This window comes from Cornus florida, unplaced genomic scaffold, assembly GCF_030987335.1.
Source record: "Cornus florida cultivar Cherokee Brave unplaced genomic scaffold, ASM3098733v1 CherokeeBrave_3.0.0_Hap2_Chr01, whole genome shotgun sequence".
Lineage (NCBI taxonomy): Eukaryota > Viridiplantae > Streptophyta > Magnoliopsida > Cornales > Cornaceae > Cornus > Cornus florida.
Window position 1 is genome coordinate 94,489,391 of NW_026775571.1, and position 19,033 is coordinate 94,508,423.

At 34.4% G+C, this 19,033-nt stretch overlaps 2 protein-coding genes and 1 pseudogene across 2 annotated transcripts; 1 reads left to right on the top strand and 2 right to left on the bottom strand.

The window, feature by feature from the left end:
- The first annotated feature begins 678 nt into the window (after positions 1-678).
- Positions 679-2,591, top strand: LOC132277878 (remorin 4.2-like). Its single transcript, XM_059779723.1, has 3 exons — positions 679-741; positions 1,505-1,669; positions 2,181-2,591. The coding sequence occupies exons 1-3, from the start codon at positions 679-681 to the stop codon at positions 2,370-2,372; spliced, it is 420 nt and encodes a 139-aa protein (XP_059635706.1). The 3' UTR covers positions 2,373-2,591.
- Positions 2,592-2,935: 344 nt separating this feature from the next.
- Positions 2,936-5,002, bottom strand: LOC132277886 (G-type lectin S-receptor-like serine/threonine-protein kinase At1g11410; annotated as a pseudogene).
- Positions 5,003-6,969: 1,967 nt separating this feature from the next.
- LOC132277894 (G-type lectin S-receptor-like serine/threonine-protein kinase RKS1) lies at positions 6,970-8,906 on the bottom strand. Its single transcript, XM_059779737.1, has 2 exons — positions 7,820-8,906; positions 6,970-7,496 (listed from the first exon to the last, which is right to left on the bottom strand). Exons 1-2 carry the CDS (start codon positions 8,904-8,906, stop codon positions 6,970-6,972), a joined length of 1,614 nt encoding a protein of 537 aa, XP_059635720.1.
- Between the last annotated feature and the right edge of the window lie 10,127 nt (positions 8,907-19,033).

A 19,033-nucleotide genomic window follows, 5' to 3' on the forward strand; every position in this document is an offset into this window, starting at 1 on the left:
CACAGGGATCTGCTGGAAAAGATGACGGTTTGATCAGTTTTGGGTTTGTGGTCTTCAAAAATTAATTTGGTTAACAATGGTTCGAAGATTTGGCGAGTTTTTGTGAATTAAAGTAATATAATTGGTGAGTGGTTGACGTAACAATTTGGATTTGATTTAGAAGAGCCTTCAACACCACCCACCTAAAACCTCCATCACCACCACCACTACCACCACCCACCCACCCAAAACCTTCATCACCACAACCCCACCCAACACCTCTAACACCACCGCTCCCACCCAAAACAAAACCCAGCCACAAGACCCAATTGAAACCCAGCCCATGAACCACGTCGTTATGAACCTACCGTTGCCATGAACCACGTCGTCACCGTGATTAAACCTGAACCTCGTCGCTGCCATGATTAAACTTCGCCTCCATGAGAAGCTAGGGTTTTTGATAGGTCGAGAGGTTAGTGGGTTTGAGATTGTCGACGGTGAAAGAGGTGAAGATTCCGGCGACCCAGTTTCATGAGCATGAATGACCCAAGGGCAGTGACCAAACTGGACAGTGAAGAAATACCCAGTTGCAGCTCCATCAACGTGAAAACCAGCGGAAATGGTGAAGCGGATCGAGTCGCGTGATAACCGACGACTGATTTGCCAACGGTGAGGATCTAAATTTCGAGGTCGGCGGTGATGTACGATAGTGAGCCAGCGATTCAAGTGGAGGCGGCGCTGTACGACGACAATCACGATTTGGTCAGTGATGATTTGGGCATGTACAAACAGTGTTTATATATATACACACACACACACACTATATAGGGGCCTTTTGTCATTTAGGATTATATATATTTTGGATTAAAAAATTGAGGGTAAAAGTGTCAATTCGCATGTGTCAGAGGCCAAAAAGTAAATTGGGGTGTAAGTGAAAGTTAAAACCAAAATCTTCATCTAGCTGAAATATGACCTAACCTCAGGGGGTGTCTGTGTAATTTACCCTTTTTTTTTTTTTTTTTTTTTTTCTCTAACTATTTCTTTGTTTTCAAAATGTCATTTTGGCTTGAATGATATTTAGCAAAATGGTTATAGACCAAATCAAAATATCATAAAGTGCTGGGGCATGTTTTTATTTAAAAAAAAAAAAAAAAAATTCATTTTCAAATTACTCAAGTTGTTGGGTTCCTCGGGTGATAAGGTCCACCCAAGTTCCCGTACTCCTAATAGCAAGAATTTCCTTCAACTGAGGCTAGTCAGCTATGAGAAAATACACTAAATGCTTGGATGAAATTAATACTAAAACCACAACACAACATTTCCGAGATATTGAGCTACCTCCACAAGGATAATGTTAGTCAGCAGAGTACTAATAGCAATGGCAGAATAAGGTATTATTTGTGATAGCTAAAGCAAATTTTTTTTTTCCCCCTTTCTTCTCTCTCTCTACAAGTCGCGAAATTTGACCTAGGAGAGTTAAGACTCAAATAGACCAAAGCTTTTACCATGGTCTATTTGAGAGAAGAAAGAGGAAGCTGAGACGAAAGAGGAAGCTGAGACGAAGATATCTGCGTGGCAGACCGCTAAGATTGCCAAGATTAATAACAGGTTGAAGCGTGAGGACGCCATCTTCAGTGTTTGGGAGAGAGAGCAGGTTCAGAAGGCCACTTCACGGATGAAGAAAGTTGAGGTATGTATGAATAAATGGAACTTCATGCATGTTAATTAGTTTATCATGTTATGTCACGTGTGATATATGTGTATGTACATATTTCATGCCAAAGTGCCTACATACATATACATGTGAGTAAGGTTCACTTTACTTCCACGGACCTCTAGCATTTATATATTCAAGAATTGATTTACTTGTTGACAAAGCCGAACTTTTCAATTTAATTACTTGCTAACTCAATCGAAATTATATATCCAATTAATTTCCCCATCTTTTTATCTGATTTGTCTAATTTTACAGTCCCAATTGTTCACTGCTTCCCTTGAATTGGAATTGGAATTGGAATTTACCTTTTTCACCTATAAAGTTTACAGAAGTTGTTAGAATAAAAGAAATAGAAAAATAAGAAGGATGATTCAATAATTTCCATGTCTCAGCACATTATTTGTAAATCTTCCTCAATAATGAGAGGATATGTTAATGGATACAAAACAGTTAAATAATAACATGGAGAATTTTCTCTTTGTAGAGGAAGCTGGAGGAGAAAAGAGCAAGAGCGTTGGAAAAAATGCAGAACGAAGTAGCAAAAGCACACAGGAAAGCAGAGGAAAGGAAGGCATCAGCAGAGGCCAAGAGGGGTTCCAAAGTGGCTAGGGTTCTAGATATAGCCAACTTGATGAGAGCTGTTGGAAGACCTCCTGCCAAGAGGGCCTTCTTTTAAGCATATGCTACAAGAGTCCCTTCACCTTTCAAGTATAGTTATTCTATATAAAGGGGAATATCTTCAAACAAACATAGAACTACATACTTTTAATTTAGATTCAACTATTCAAGTATGTGGACTTCTTTGGTCTGTGAGTGATAGTGTGGAACCAATTTTCTTGTCTTGTACAGCATCCGTATCCTATATGGGTAAGCTTAAGAATTTCAGTTTTGTGCATCTGCTGCTAATGAAATGGTAATTTGCAAAACTTAAAAAATCGGAAGTCCAATGATAAACAGGGCAATTGTTACAAATATCAGCCAGATATAATATGCTAGACAACAGCTACATTTAACATATTAGAAAACATAGCTTAGAAAACAAAAAGATACCAACGGGTCAGTGGCTTAGCGTTATCAGTCTCTTACCTCTCAAAGAGAGGTTAGAGGTTCAAGTTTTAGAAGAGACAGTTGTGTGAATATCAATTTTTCAAGGTCTTGTGGTTAATGAAGACGCTTCATCACCGTCAAAACCAGAAAGTCCGAAACCTCCTACTAAATGAATCTGCAGCACCATCATCATCAATCCATTCCCAACAGCAGAGGATTGATGATGGGGTCCTCAACTTTGGAAGCAAAATCAGCAAGGTTTGGTGATGCTGTCCCAACAGCAGAAACCTTTTTTGAGGTTGAAGCCCTGGATTAAAAACAAAATAACGGGTTTTCATGAACAAATTACTGAGAATTTTTCAAAGTTATAAAATTCCCAAAAACTAACATAATGTGCCATTAAAATTTCCAAAAAAATGAGATAATGAAACAAATAATATAAAGCTAACGCACTATACTTTCACCCTTCAAGCAGATCAATGATTGCATTTGTCCAATGCCGCCTGCTTATACTGTTTGCAGTTTTGGGAGAATGAACAGCATACTGAAAGACATCTCATACTTGAGACTTAATGAAAAGTTTAATTCAAAAGATTTTCAAGCAAGGGTTAATATAGTTTACTTTGTCCAAAAAATTAAAAGGTTTGATTAATTAATGCAAATGTTCCTAAGGAAATTTTTAAATACATTGAGAAAAACAATGAATAAAATATAGCTTCCTTAATTAATGGGAAAAAAATCCATGCAACATGCCTATATACTTTTCGGACTCAAATAGACCATGGTAACTGTAATATCATTTGTGGAACAAACTCCTACATTAGCTAATGATGAGTTCAGACCACTATTAGATGATCTTGAAATAAATGCAGGCTGTTTAGGCGGAGGAAGAGAAGTTTCATTGCACAACATCAGAACAACTGCTGACATGGTTGGCCGATCGATGGCATGTTCTTGCACACACAAAAGCGCAATGTGAATGCATCTCTGAACGTGATGAGTTCGATATGACTCACCTAGCGATGATGAATCAACCATGTCCAAGGCTTCTCCTTTTCCCCAAAGGCCCCAAACCTGAAACAGTTTAAGCATAATCATCAATCATATTATTTTTCATTCTAAAAACTATGACATGCATTTTACTTACATGTCCAATCAAATTCAGATACTTGTCTTGATAATAACGGCTGTTTTTCCTGCCACAAATGATCTCCAGCACTACAACACCAAAACTAAAAATATAAGATTTTATTGAAAATAATCCTTCCATTGCATACTCGGGTGACATATAACCACTGCAAAAATAACATATGAAAATTTTGTTAGTCTACTTAAATATTTTACTTTGTAAATCTCTCTCTTCATAACATGAATACATGAACTTCTTACTATGTTCCAACCACTCTATTGGTATTTGCTTCAATTTGTTCCCCTCCAAAAATTCTAGCCATTCCAAAATCTGATATTTTTGGGTTCATTTCTGCATCTAGTAAAACATTGCTGGCTTTTAGATCCCTGTGGATGATTCGTAATCTCGAATCTTGATGAAGATATAGCATTCCTCGAGCAATTCCTAAAATAATATCAAACAGTTTTTCCCAGCCCATCGTTGACCTTTTAGCTTCATCTGATTCCAAGAAATTAAAAATTGCCAAATCATGCATCATAAATTGCCAAATTAATGTATAAAAAATATTTCTCATTGATAATGCAAGAACTATAATGAAAAAGATGAAGCAAATGAAAGTCGTAGAAAAAACACATATGTACCAAAGATAAACGAGTCCAAGTTTTTGTTTGGCAAGTATTCATAGATTAACATGTTCTCCTCTTGTTGAATGCAGCATCCTAAAAGTTTCACAAGATTCCTGTGCCGGAGTTTCGCAATCAGAGTAACTTCATTCTTAAATTCCCTTATCCCTGTTCACAGCTATCACTTGGCCGTTATGTAGCCGGCCCTGAAATTGATTAAATTATTTTTCAAAAAATGGCAATTTGTGCAAGTTTACTCTCACCCTCAATGAACATAAAGTTAACTTCGCTTTACTTTAAACACAATTGGATTAAGCTGCTCAATTTTGAGATAATTAACTACTAATTACGTACCTTATAAATTGTGCCAAAACCATCTCGTCCAAGCTTGTTAGCAGAAGAGAAATTGTCTGTGGCAGCTACAATGGTGCTTAGATCAAAGAATGGTAAATCTGTACTAGTTTCACTTTCAGCAAGCTCATTTTCACTAAATGACAACTTTGCCATTCCTATTTTTCGTGTTAATGAATTATATAGTAAAAGTATAATGAAGATCATGCCAAATCAGTCAAAACCACAAACAAGTGGCTGAATTATGTTTTTTTATTTTTATTTTAAGAAAGCCACATATAGGCATTACCCATTAGGGACTTGAACCTTCCATCATTTATATGTTTTTTCACTTTTTCTTTACTATTGTATCGATTTTTCCCTTTGTTTAATTCCATATTTTTCTACAATCTCTGAACATTTCTTCATTTCCAAATGGACCCTTAGTTATTATGATTTTTGAATTTTAGGTTGTCACAATTAATAATGCTAGTCCAAGCCAAAAATAAGCAGAACTTATTGTAAATTGTTTACCTTAAAAGTAAATATGGCCTTTATGGTAAAACAATTGTAAACTGAATTGGAAGAATAACTAATCTTTTATCTGTTACCACAAATAATTAATCTGTTTACCTTTCCTTTTCTTCATCACAAACCAATATGCCAAGAAGATTGTGAGAAATAACACTACAATAACAGACACTACCGGAATGGCCACCGTCACCTTCTTGCCGTGATTGCCTTTTGACTTGGAATATTGAGCTGGAAACAAGAAATTAAAAAGAAACATTAATTCACCCCATTGAAGATTCTTGAATTCATCTTGTGTGTGTGTGTGTATATATATATTAAATCTCATAAAATAGCTTTAAATTTATTAATTTTCTGCGTTTTCACATGAATAACAATTGAACAAGTTACTGGATGGAAATTTGGAATTTCATGTTTTTGACAATGAAATTCGAATTCTAATCAATCTTCACGTAACGAAATTATGGGAGTTCTGGGAATTCCAATTTTATAACATTTTCAACAGTTAAATACATTAATAATTGATATATGTTTTTGAATTTAAAATATTACAGTACTTTTCAAAAATACATTTTATATTGAATGGAAATAAATGCATACAAAGGTTTACAGAGAGTGCTAATCTATAAACATATAACTTGTCAAATTTAGTTTAATTCAATCATGAAGACAGTGCTGTCATTTTTATGTTTTTGATTGAGACACTTCAACTATTTATTTAACGCATACTGTTATTTATGTGATCCTCTGCTCTAATAATATTTATTTAATGCATATTGTTATTTATGTGCTCCTCTGCTCTAATAATTTTAAAATACTGTTATTTTTTATAATTTGTTCCATCAATTACATCATACAAAAACTATCATTAAAATATGAATATCATTTTCTTATAATTTGTTCCATCAATTATATCATACAAAAACTATCATTAAAATATAAATATCATTTTTTCTTTTTCATTTTTCTCATTTTTGTTTTTGGTTGAACAATTTGTCTACTCTACCTCATAAGCCACGTTAGGGATGCATTCATTGAGTTGAAACAAGTTGACTTATTCTTTCATTATTGAGGTCTGCATTATATTTGTTCCGTCCTGAAAAGAGTGTCTTTTTTAGGAACCGTGACTCTTCAATTTTTGAGAGTCACAATTCTCCAAAAGAGACACTCATCTTGAAATAGGAAGTAATATTTTTCATTACTTCAAATTAAGCTCAAGTGACCTTTTAATTTTGAGCATTTTAGCTCTAATCGAATAAGTAAAAATATTTTTTAATTTTATTATATTTTCCTGAGAATTTATAAGTGACTCAGCAAACAAAATCCAACTTAGCGTACTTATTTAATAACTGAATTTAAGTTCAATTTAATTACCTATCGATTCCAAATCACTTAAAATCAACAATCCTAAATGAAGAATCACAAATGTATGAGCATGAAAAGACTAAATACATACCTAATTCAACTGCATCAACACGAATGTATATATCTTGGCCCCCATCTAAAAACACTCTTGTATCTATCAATTGACCGTGCCAAGTGACACACCCGCTCCCTCCTCCTCTTATGTCTGCACTCGTGTAACCACTACAAGAACAATCTTTCAAGCACACCTACTCGCACTCTTTCAAACTCAAACTTATATTCACATGTGTCATTGTTGCATAAGGAATGTTAGAATGTGTCAACGGCATGAAACCCTCTCCATTTTGACACGTGTCTCCCCCGTGTTTCCTCACGCACCCACCTGACGCATCCCACAAGGACCAGTCACTTGCAAACTTGGGTTCGAAACCTGGTAGACACGTACATTCGAACTTCCCATCGCTGGGTGGGTTACAATTACCGAACAAACCACACGTACCATAAGGACCAAAAGGGTCATACCGATCCTTAGGGGCTGACCAATACCCAACCCATCTGTGGTCTCCCTCGAGCCAATTATGTACTTCAACGGTTCCAGACTCATTCATGACGAAACTCGATAGAACCGATTCATTGCTACCAATTATGAAAACCTCATCATCATTGTCAACATAAGTGGTGCGGAACACAAAATTTGATGTTTGCAGTGGAATGCCACTATACTTAACCCTATTCCACGGTCCGAAAAAGAGTGTCTTTTTTAGGAACCGTGACTCTTCAATTTTTGAGAGTCACAATTCTCCAAAAGAGACACTCATTTTGAAATAGGAAGTAATATTTTTCATTACTTCAAAACTCAAGTGACCATTTAATTTTGAGCATTTTAGCTCTAATCGAATAAGTAAAAATATTTTTTAATTTTATAATATTTTCCTGAGAATTTATAAGTGACTCAGCAAGCAAAATTCAACTTAGCGTGCTTATTTAATAACTAAATTTAAGTTCAATTTAATTATCTATCGATTCCAAATCACTTAAAATCAACCATCCTAAATGAAGAATCGCAAATGTATGAGCATGAAAGGATTGATTGCATACCTAATTCAACTGCATCAACACGAATGTATTTTTCCTGACCCCCATCCGAAAACACTCTTGTATACATCAACTGACTGTGCCAAGTGACACACCCACTCCCTCCTCCTCTTATATCTGCACTCGTGTAACCATTACAAGAACAATCTTTCAAGCACACCTCCTCGCACTCTTTCAAACTCCAACTTATATTCACACGTGTCACTGTTGCATAGGGAATGTTAGAATGTATCATTAGCACGAACCCCTCTCCATTTCGACACGTGTCTCCCCCGCGTTTACTCACGCACCCGCCTGACGCGTCCCACAAGGACCAGTCGTGTGCAATTTTGGGTTCGAAACCGGGTAGACATGTACATTCAAACTTCCCATCACTGGGTGGGTTACAATTACCGAACATAGCACTGGTACCATAAGTACCATAAGAGTCGCAACCATCCTTGGGGGTTGACCAGAACCCAACCCATCTGCAGTCTCCCTCGAGCCAATCAAACATTTCTAAGGTTCCAGACTCGTTCACGACGAATCTCCATAGAATCGATGCATTATTGCTGAGAATAACGAAGACCTCGTCATCATTATCAACATAAGTGATGTTGAACACGAAATATGTGGGCTTTGATGGAATGCCACTCCATTTATCCCCATCCCACGGTCCGGTTCGCCATAATCGAACCGAACCCTTAGACAAGAAGAATTGTGGAGACCCATTGAGGTCCATTTTATACAGACACTCTCCGGCTCCTGGGTCATCAGGTGACTTCCAAGCCATCAGGAATCGGTTCAGACCGGTCCTCCGGTCCACCCCAATTTTCATTAAGGGAAACATAGTATCCGTAGGGTGATCAAAGCCTTGCCATGCAACAACACTTTTGTGAAGCAAAATCAAATTTCCTGAATCCAACAGTTGAGCTGAACAAGTGTTCGCCGGAGGTGCCACAGAGACATTTGTCGACCAAAAGGGGATGCTATCATTTCCATTGTGTATAACGAGGTTTCCTGTTTTGTCGATGGAGAGAATCCCAGAGGTGTCATTGATCGGATTGTCTCTATTTGCAACCCAAATAGAATAAGGTGAATTCTTGTTCATAAACACAAGGTGTTAAAATTAATTTGTATATGTTAAAAATTTGTCTAAAATTCACTTATTACATGAAAAAAAATCTATTGGTTACTTGATGTGGGATTTGGTAATTGGCTAGAGTGAATGAGTGATGCCGGTTTTGGTCATTGGATGAGATGACTCACGCTTTGGATGGTAAAAGGATAAGCCAATGAGAATGAATGTGTTGGTAATCAAATTATGTGTGCTAGAGGTAAAAGAATGACGCTGAATGTGTATGCAATGCATGGGTTGAAGGGTACAGGCAATTCGTGTTCGTAGGTCATAATTGCGTCGTATCGATATAAGGGTATTATACTAAACAAATAAATTTAAACCTGACCTATTTAATAATCATGTCAAGAACCCTCAACACTAACTCAACCTATTTATTAAACGAATAAATGTGTTAACCCGTTTAATAACTTATTTATCAAAATGAAACATTTAATATTTAATCAAATAATTGTTGGTAAAATATATGCTTAATGTGACTTTTAAGATATAACAATCCTTATACTAATATGTCATAAGATAATTAACAATATGTTAATAAATCATTAATTAAATATGCTACTCTATATTTAATTAAATATGCAAAATAAAGCAATAAAATAATAATAATATGCAAGGAATGAACCTGGACCGAGGCTAGTATTGGATACTATGTCCTTAAGACAGATTCGCCCCGCTATGGTGCTAACGGACTCAGTGGCGTCTATCTCCCAAGATACAACGGTCTACATCCACCAGTAGCAGCACTACAAACTCGTGGATACGGCGAACCTCCTCCGTGTAATACTCTCTCTAACTCAAAAATGCATCTATATACTATATAAATGCTGAATTAGGTGTAATCCGAACCAAATGGTTCGGACCAATCTTAATATGGCTCGATGAAATTGGATTAGGGTCGAAGTGGCTCGAACCACTTAACCTATGGTTTGAACCCTCTTGGGTTGGGTTCCAGTCTAGAGAGGGAGATAGAAGAAAATGAAAATGAATGACTTGCAAATGATCCAAAGGGGGGTATTTATAGAAATAGAAATGCCTTTTCGGATGAAGTGCGTCTTTTCATCATTGAACATAACCATTGCAATAGGTTGTAATGGTTCACATGGTGTCTATTCACCATTAGACACATCCATTCCAATAGGTTGCAATGATTCACATGGTGTCTGTTCACCAATAGACACATCCATTCCAATAGGTTGCAATGGTTTACATGGTGTCTGTTCACCAATAGACACATCCATTCCAATAGGTTACAATGTGCCTTTTCGAGTGGGTGCAACTATAGGTTATGATGGTTCGGAAAAAGGTGTAACCCTTTGGAAAAAAATAAAAGTGGTTTTTTAATTTAAAAGGTGTAACCCTTTAGAAAAAACTAAAATATGATTTTTTAATTTAAAAGGTGTAACCTTTTAGAAAAACTAAAAAGTAGTTTTTTTAATTCAAAAAACCAACCACCCCAAAACCCTACTCATTTGTGAAACCTATTTAAATAAGCCCAACCCAAAATTAGGCCCAATCCAAAATTCCAAAAAAAGAATAATCTGGACTTTACAATTAGGCCCAAGCCCAAGCCCAAATCCTAAACTCAGCTTATTTAAATTTCAATTTGTTTCAACATTTTTTCCATGTGGGACAAACACTTCCCACATTTTGCATACCCATTTAGGCTTATCAAAACACCACACTTTGGAGCTAATTTCTCATTCATCTGGAAATGGATTTCAAAAAGTAAATATACCACGTTCATCTCCTTGCGGAGAGAAACGCGCTTGTCTAGAGATCCGTAAAAAATTATTAGCGGAATCTATTTCAAATCTCATCCAAAGTTTATATTTTTAATGCCCCCGTTTCCAACAATCCCCCACATGAATGGAAATTTGCGTAAAATGCAAAAGATGATTATGCAGACACTAGAGAGAGTATAATCGAAAAGTTACTGCATCAGGATAGGTGGCTTTTGGCTTTGAACCTTCCCTAGTGTATTGCTATCGGATTTACTGGCTAACCAGTGAATGCGATGTCTTGAACTGTTCAGCCGTTTGTGTAAACCAAGACAATAACAGACACACAGTAGCTTTCCTCACAAAGTTGGTTCTCATTGTTGTGTTCATTTTGGCCCTGAACAAGTCCTGGTATTCAATGAGTGCTCTAGAAGACTTAGCCTTTATAGTTCTCATAGAAGCGGCCCCACTTCACACTCATATAGGTGACTTCTTATTAAGAGTATCCTACCAAACCCCACTTGAATTTTCAAGGTATAAGAGTCATTAAAAGCGTAGCTTATCCTGATCATCGCTGTAGGTAGCACTGTTTCATCATAGAAATGGGTAGAAGATTTATATCTTCCCAGTGCTTCTGGTGAGTCACTCAAAATTTCTGTTGTCCCTTTGAACCTAGATCTTGGGATCTCCAGTCAACTAGGTTGGGTTTCCATTAAGGTGACTCGTTAGCTTTCGGCTTTAAACCCCATTCCCCTCGATGAACTGTACAATTGTTCTCTAGTATAACCTTCAATTTTATATGTGGCCACAAGGTTGCGTTTAGAAATATTACACTCTGCAGAGATTTCTCCAGGTGAGAGCAACTGTATACTTTGTGCCCTAAAATTGCTTATTGTTAGCAATATCATTTTCTTTAGTGGCACAGGTGTAGACTTACTTTGAATTGTCCTCTAGGTGAAATCTATTGACTTCCCTATTTGATTTATTCAAAGTTTCTAACTTTGAGTTATATTAAGAACATAAAACTACACCTTTAATATAAAAGACATATCCACTATTGGATTTGAAGTCTTTAATATCCCATATCCAGATTGCATCACTGTTACACCTCCAATTTAGTTAGATACCTCGATCTATGCAATATTGGATTTAGGGTGTATCTCAACTACCCAATTTATTGTTTTTTAGTGATCTGATTCTGGATTGAAAATGTGCAATTAAACACAGTTATTAAGATGCCTTGCAATCTCAACCAATGATATACTTCGGCTAGTATTTATATTTGAGATTTACATCTACAAAAGTTAGCTAGGCTTTTGTTATCATAACTAGTATTATCTCAATCTCACTCTATTGAGAATATACTATGTTATTGGATGTTAAATCTTTCATATCAAATATACTAATTAGTATATCATTAATTTTTTTTTTAAGGCATACAATGACTTATACATCACATTTATGTCATTGTCTTGGTACTAGCTTTAATCCACTTAAGGACTTATAAGCTTGCACACTTTGCTCTTCAACTAGAACAAATAACTCGGCCTTCCGCTGGAAAAAGAACTATTCTAGTTGTTCCATAATATTTTCCTCATAGGAAACAACATGCACTATTGTTATAATACTATAAATGATTTTTGGTTCTATCCAAAATTTCTTAGGATTAAGAACCCTACATTTATAAGTATTCTTATTTGGTGAGGTAACTCATAGCAAATTTTATCTATGGACAATATCCCCCCACAACTTTGAGATAATCCTGAAGTTTTATCTCTAATGTATTTATTATGATTTTTCAACTATGAAAGTACCATATATTAAATACTTCACCTCATCTACCTTTTCAAGGTTCCATATTCGCTTCTCAACAAATATATATAACAGTCTCTAGTGCATATGTACTCACTTTATCTTTAACATATTCTTATAATAATTCACTGACATTACCGTGAATTAATGCTAAAGATATTAATTACAATGGGCTCTAATTAATATTTGTTTTTACATCTTTTATATTTATAAATTGAGTTATTCATGTTTAGGTTCATGTTAAGTCAGTCATATTAACATGTTATAACATTTCATGTGTTGCACATCACATAACTCAATCATTTAAGCAAATAATTATCTTATTATTTAAGCTTTGGATACAATCACCACAAAGTGAGCACTCACTTCTTAGCTATCATTACTAGTTAAAAGTGAGTTCTTAACTATCATTACTAGCTTAGATTAAGTACACTCTTCTCATATCTCACTACTAGGTTATGATGAGCACCCACTTTTCAGCTATTACCGCTAGCTTGAAGTTAAGTTTGTTTAGCTATCAATTCTAGTAGTTCATAGCTTTAGTACATACTTATCTAAGTAGTTTACCTTGGTAGTAGAGTAATTTGTTTTGAAGAATATTCTTCAAAAACTACTACTTTACAAGTAGTATTATTCCCTCCTACATGAGCAGATATGATGAATAGCTCAAATAGTTTATGGCTAAAATGGCTACTCATCACCCTCGTGTTTTTTTATACTACCAAGTATAGAGCTATAACCAATTAACAAATTTTCCTCTTAAGTTCTGTACACTTCATTAATCATTTTAACTTGTAGCTAAGCTAACTAGTTTGAAACTCAGTAACATTTTAGCTTTTAACTAAATTGTACACTAGAGCTGATTAGCTTGATTTAGCATGTCTCGGTGTACTTGCTTAGTGTATCCATAACATTTTTCATTGAACCCTTTAGAGTTATCGAAGATCTCTATCTTATTCAGCCCATTCATAGCTATACGTGTCTTAGACACTAATATAGATCTTTTTCCCTTGACTATTGGGAGAATTGATATAGATAAACTAGTTAATTTTTTGTTTGTTGTATTAAATACACAAACCAGTCATGAACTCATATACAATTAATAATATCACACATTAAATAAGCTATATTGTAAAATTAAATTACTACGTACACTAAGTAATTCAACTACATATCTCAATATTATAATCTCAAATAATAAACTTTTGTAAAAATAATATTGAATTTGCATAACAATATAGTTTCATATTATATCACATGATTAATTATATCACATAATTAATTTAAGAAAAAAGATTTGTGGCTCATTTTCCAATAAACATACTAGAAAATTAGGACCAAAAGATGTAAACGTTCTAGCCTACAAGAAAATGATATGCACTGATGTTATAACCTATCAAAGGTTTTATGTAACGATCCACTCCATCACATAGTATGATATTGTCCATTTGGGATCAAGCTCGCACGATTTTATTATTAGGTTTTATCTCAAAAGGCCTCGTACCAATTAGAGATAACACCACTACATAAAATCACTTTACCTTTCCCTTACGTAGGTGGTGTGGGACTGTGCACCTGTAACTTGCTCAATGTGATGGTAGCATGTTAGTGCCTCTTGCACCCATCCACGACACACTCACCTACAAGGTTGTCATATTTTAGGTCCACTCTAACCTTTCATAGGAGTAGGATCTGCAACCTTAGATAGACACCACTACACTTTTAAGAATTTATAGAAAAGTGTTTTCAACCTTTCCATAATTCATATGATGTCACATTTCTAAGGTTTCATCTTTGCTTCGTGGCAAATACACATAACGGTATCTTGTGCAACCAATGATAAAAGTAACGAAGTACTTTTTTTCCACCTCTAGTTGGTACATGTTTAAGGTAATGTCATATACTTCATAATATCATATTACAAAATTAAATAATTCAACCAATATTGAATAATTCAATAATCTACTTATATAACATGCTTCAATTTCACATAATATTGAATGCATTAATATTTAACATATTATCATATAATAATGTAGATAACATTATTTTATCATATCTCAACTATTAGTATAATATCTACTTGTTTATATCTTAAATAGAAACATATAATAAAATTTACGCAATGAAGGACTCTGTCTTAAGATTGTTGGTAAAATATATGCTTAATGTGACTTTTAAGATATAACAACCCTTATACTAATATGTCATAAGATAATTAACAATATACTAATAAATCATTAATTAAATATGCTACTCTATATTTAATTAAATATGCAAAATAAAGCAATAAAATAATAATAATATGCAAGGAATGAACCTGGACCGAGGCTAGTATTGGATACTATGTCCTTAAGATAGATTCGCCCCGCTATGGTGCTAACGGACTCAGTGGCGTCTATCTCCCAGGATACAATGGTCTACATCCACCAGTAGCAGCACTACAAACTCGTGGATACGGCGAACCTCCTCCGTGTAATACTCTCTCTGACTCAAAAATGCATCTATATACTATATAAATGCTGAATTGGGTGTAATCCGAACCAAATGGTTCGGACCAATCTTAATATGGCTCGATAAAATTGGATTAGGGTCGAAGTGGCTCGAACCACTTAACCTATGGTTTGAACCCTCTTGGGTTGGGTTCCAGTCTAGAGAGGGAGATAGAAGAAAATGAAAATGAATGACTTGCAAATGATCCAAAGGGGGGTATTTATAGAAATAGAAATGCCTTTTCGGATGGAGTGCGTCTTTTCATCATTGGACACAACCATTGCAATAGGTTGCAATGGTTCACATGGTGTCTATTCACCATTAGACACATCCATTCCAATAGGTTGCAATGATTCACATGGTGTTTGTTCACCAATAGACACATCCATTCCAATAGGTTGCAATGGTTCACATGGTGTCTGTTCACCAATAGACACATCCATTCCAATAGGTTACAATGTGCCTTTTCGAGTGGGTGCAACTATGGGTTATGATGGTTCGGAAAAAGGTGTAACCCTTTGGAAAAAAATAAAAGTGGTTTTTTAATTTAAAAGGTGTAACCCTTTAGAAAAAACTAAAATATGGTTTTTTAATTTAAAAGGTGTAACCTTTTAGAAAAACTAAAAAGTAGTTTTTTTAATTCAAAAAACCAACCACCCAAAAACCCTACTCATTTGTGAAACCCATTTAAATAAGCCCAACCCAAAATTAGGCCCAATCCAAAATTCCAAAAAAAGAATAATCTGGACTTTACAATTAGGCCCAAGCCAAAGCCCAAATCCTAAACTCAGCTTATTTAAATTTCAATTTGTTTCAACATTTTTTCCATGTGGGACAAACACTTCCCACATTTTGCATACCCATTTAGGCTTATCAAAACACCACACTTTGGAGCTAATTTCTCATTCATCTGGAAATGGATTTCAAAAAGTAAATATACCACGTTCATCTCCTTGCGGAGAGAAACGCGCTTGTCTAGAGATCCGTAAAAAATTATTAGCGGAATCTATTTCAAATCTCATCCAAAGTTTATATTTTTAATGCCCCCGTTTCCAACAATAATAAATAATAGAAAATAGAAAATTTTTGTCACAATTAACGCAAATATTCAAAATAAGAAAAAAAAAATCATAAAACATAAACAAAGTTTATGTTGAAATGACTTAACTATTTATAGTAATTGGGTTTAAACATGGAACATATTACATATATCATATTTACGATTATAACATGTTGATTTAAACGGGTCATAAATAGGTTACACGAGTTGAACCCCTCAATCCTAACCCGACACGCTTAAGTAAATGGGTTAATCGTGTCAACTAGTTTATAACCCGAACCTATTTAAGGTCAACCCAAACCCGCTTTTCTCGTGTCGTATTCGAATCGTATTGGCGGGTTGTATCGTAATTTGCCACCCCTAATGGGCTGTCAAATAAAAGTAGAAAAGCAACTAGCAAATAAACTTAGTGGCTAAGGAATGTAAGGCGGCAAGGAAAAGCAGAGGCCAAGAAGCACTGTGTTCAATACTTTGGAGAATTATCCTTTAATTTTTTTGTGATTTATTTGGAGAAGGTTAGGGAATTCTTAAATAGAGTAAGGCGAATTCTTGTACATAAACACAAGGTGTTACATTAATTTGTATAGGCCATGTTGGCTTTTGCTCTTATATCACTTTTCGGCTTTGCTTTGATACCATTTTGTTGGAAATAAGTGGACTAGACAAACAAATACAACTCCCTATAATTTAGAAGAGAAATGGAGGAAGAAATAAATTATTTCAATTAATCCCAACTTATTCAACTTTTATTTTATTTTATTTTATTTTCCTTAGAGCATGTGTATCAGCCCAACAACACACGCACCATTTAAGTCAGGAGTGTGAATCGAAAGCGAGATCTCAAGGACTTACCTCCCGATCCCTGTCAATGCCGCTACGTCCTGGGGCATCTTATTCAACATTTGTCTCCACATAAAATAGGTATAGTACATAAATTTATATATCTTCTAAGACATATATAACCAATTACATTTCAACACCCAAATACTCTCACTAATCCCACTAACATAGTATTTAGTAGACTTAACTCTCATGTCTTCCACTAACACAAATACAAACTTTCACTAACACACAATTAACACACCATATTAAAGGACTTGTAACCTTCACAAAAACATTAAAAAGCACATAATCAAGTTTAATTTCCAACCATCTGTGAGTTTAGACTTGCTGATCTTGGTTCAGTTGTTTGATTGTTTTTTTGTGATCTTTCTTGTTTTTCTCCTTTTCCTTTGCCACGGAGAATGGAGTCTTTCTTTCTTGATTCATTGTATGGAGGGGGGTGTACTTTATTGTTGATTCTTTAATACAATTTCTTTCACTTAGGAAAATAAAAAAATAAAAAATAAATAAAAAATCATCTGCGTGCATGATCTTTTAGTCCCAACAAACTTTTAGTCCCAACTGTTTGTTTGTTTTATATTCAATTTGATTGCACATGCAAACAATACCATCTCTTAGTGCACTACCTCAGAATATGAACTCTTGAAAGATCGCAACTGAAAAAAAAAAAAAAAAAAAGGTGTAATTGTGTTGATGAGCCATTCTCACACAATCATACCATCAATTTATGGGTAGGTGCTTGAAAGATTGCAATTAAAAGGTGTAAAAGATAAATTGAAAGTTGTTCTCTCACAAGCAGCTTCTAAGAACATACCTTTAGTAGGTGGTGGTGGTGGTATTTGTGGTAAGAGGAGGTGGTGGTGGCGGCTTTGAGATAAAAAGGTTATTTTGGTAATTTTACTATTAAAAAGTGTTCATTCACAAGTCAAAGGCTATTTTAAGTCATTTTACCACATGACAGGGCATTTTAGGGGTATCTTTGTCAAAGGGAGGCAAACAGGAGGAGTACATGTCATTGTTTAAAAATATATCAACTTGTATATGGTTGTCATTATAGCAAATTTCATGGAGTGTTATTATAATTTATTTATATGGTTGTCATTATAGCAAATTTCTTTCTCTCTTTCCCTCTCCATAAACCCTAACTCTCTCCCTCTAAAAATCACACCTATTTCTGCCTAGTGTATCATTATACTGGAAAAAACAAATCATTTAAAATAAAAAATTCAACATATAAATTTTATATGCTGATTTTTCCTTTTTAATTTTCACGCTATTTTGGAAAGAAAACTTGGTTCTTCCATATAAACCTCTTTTTTTGTTGTAAAGGAGAAAGATAAGAAACCAAATTTTGGGTTATTCTAATCTAAATTTAATTTCCTCCCATATATCAATTTACAATGTATAATATTCATACTGAAAATAAAGCAAATATAGATAATTGATAATCCATAAAGTAAATTAATATGTGGAATGTGAATAATTTATATTTAAGTAAGACAACTTTATATTATATATATGAGCAACGATCATTCATAAATCATGACGACTCCATTTAGATTCTCATTTATTTATTTATTTTTATTTCAATTTATATATATATTAGTTGTCATACGTTTATCATCGTTATGTTTCATGCAATTGCAGTGACAAAACTCATGCAACTTGAGTGTAGTGAGAATTAGAGAAATTAGGTAATTAACAATTATCACTTATACTTGCAAAGATTTGTCCTAATATCATAGACTAGAGATTAAACAAAACTAAACTTAACAAAACTAAAATTAGAATTAACCTTCAGTTTGATTGCTGGTAAAACGTGGGAAGAGAAAACAAAATCTAAATCTAAATCAATTGGAATTTCATTAGTTAATACCTTCCAGAATTAACATATCTTAATTCACACTTCTAGCTTGAATTGAGTGAAGTTATTCAAATACTGGTTACCCAATCGACATCAAAATGAAATTTTTAATTCCTTTTCCCCTCCATTTTCTCGACAAACAAACATAGTAAAAGTATTCAGTTATAGATTAGTCTAAATTATTAAAGAATACAACACATAACTTAAAAAAAAAAACTCGTACCTTCACTAAAAATGAAGTTCCATAAATTTCTAGTTGGCTCGATTATTCACGTCAAATTCAAATACTGGAAAAGGCAAATCATTT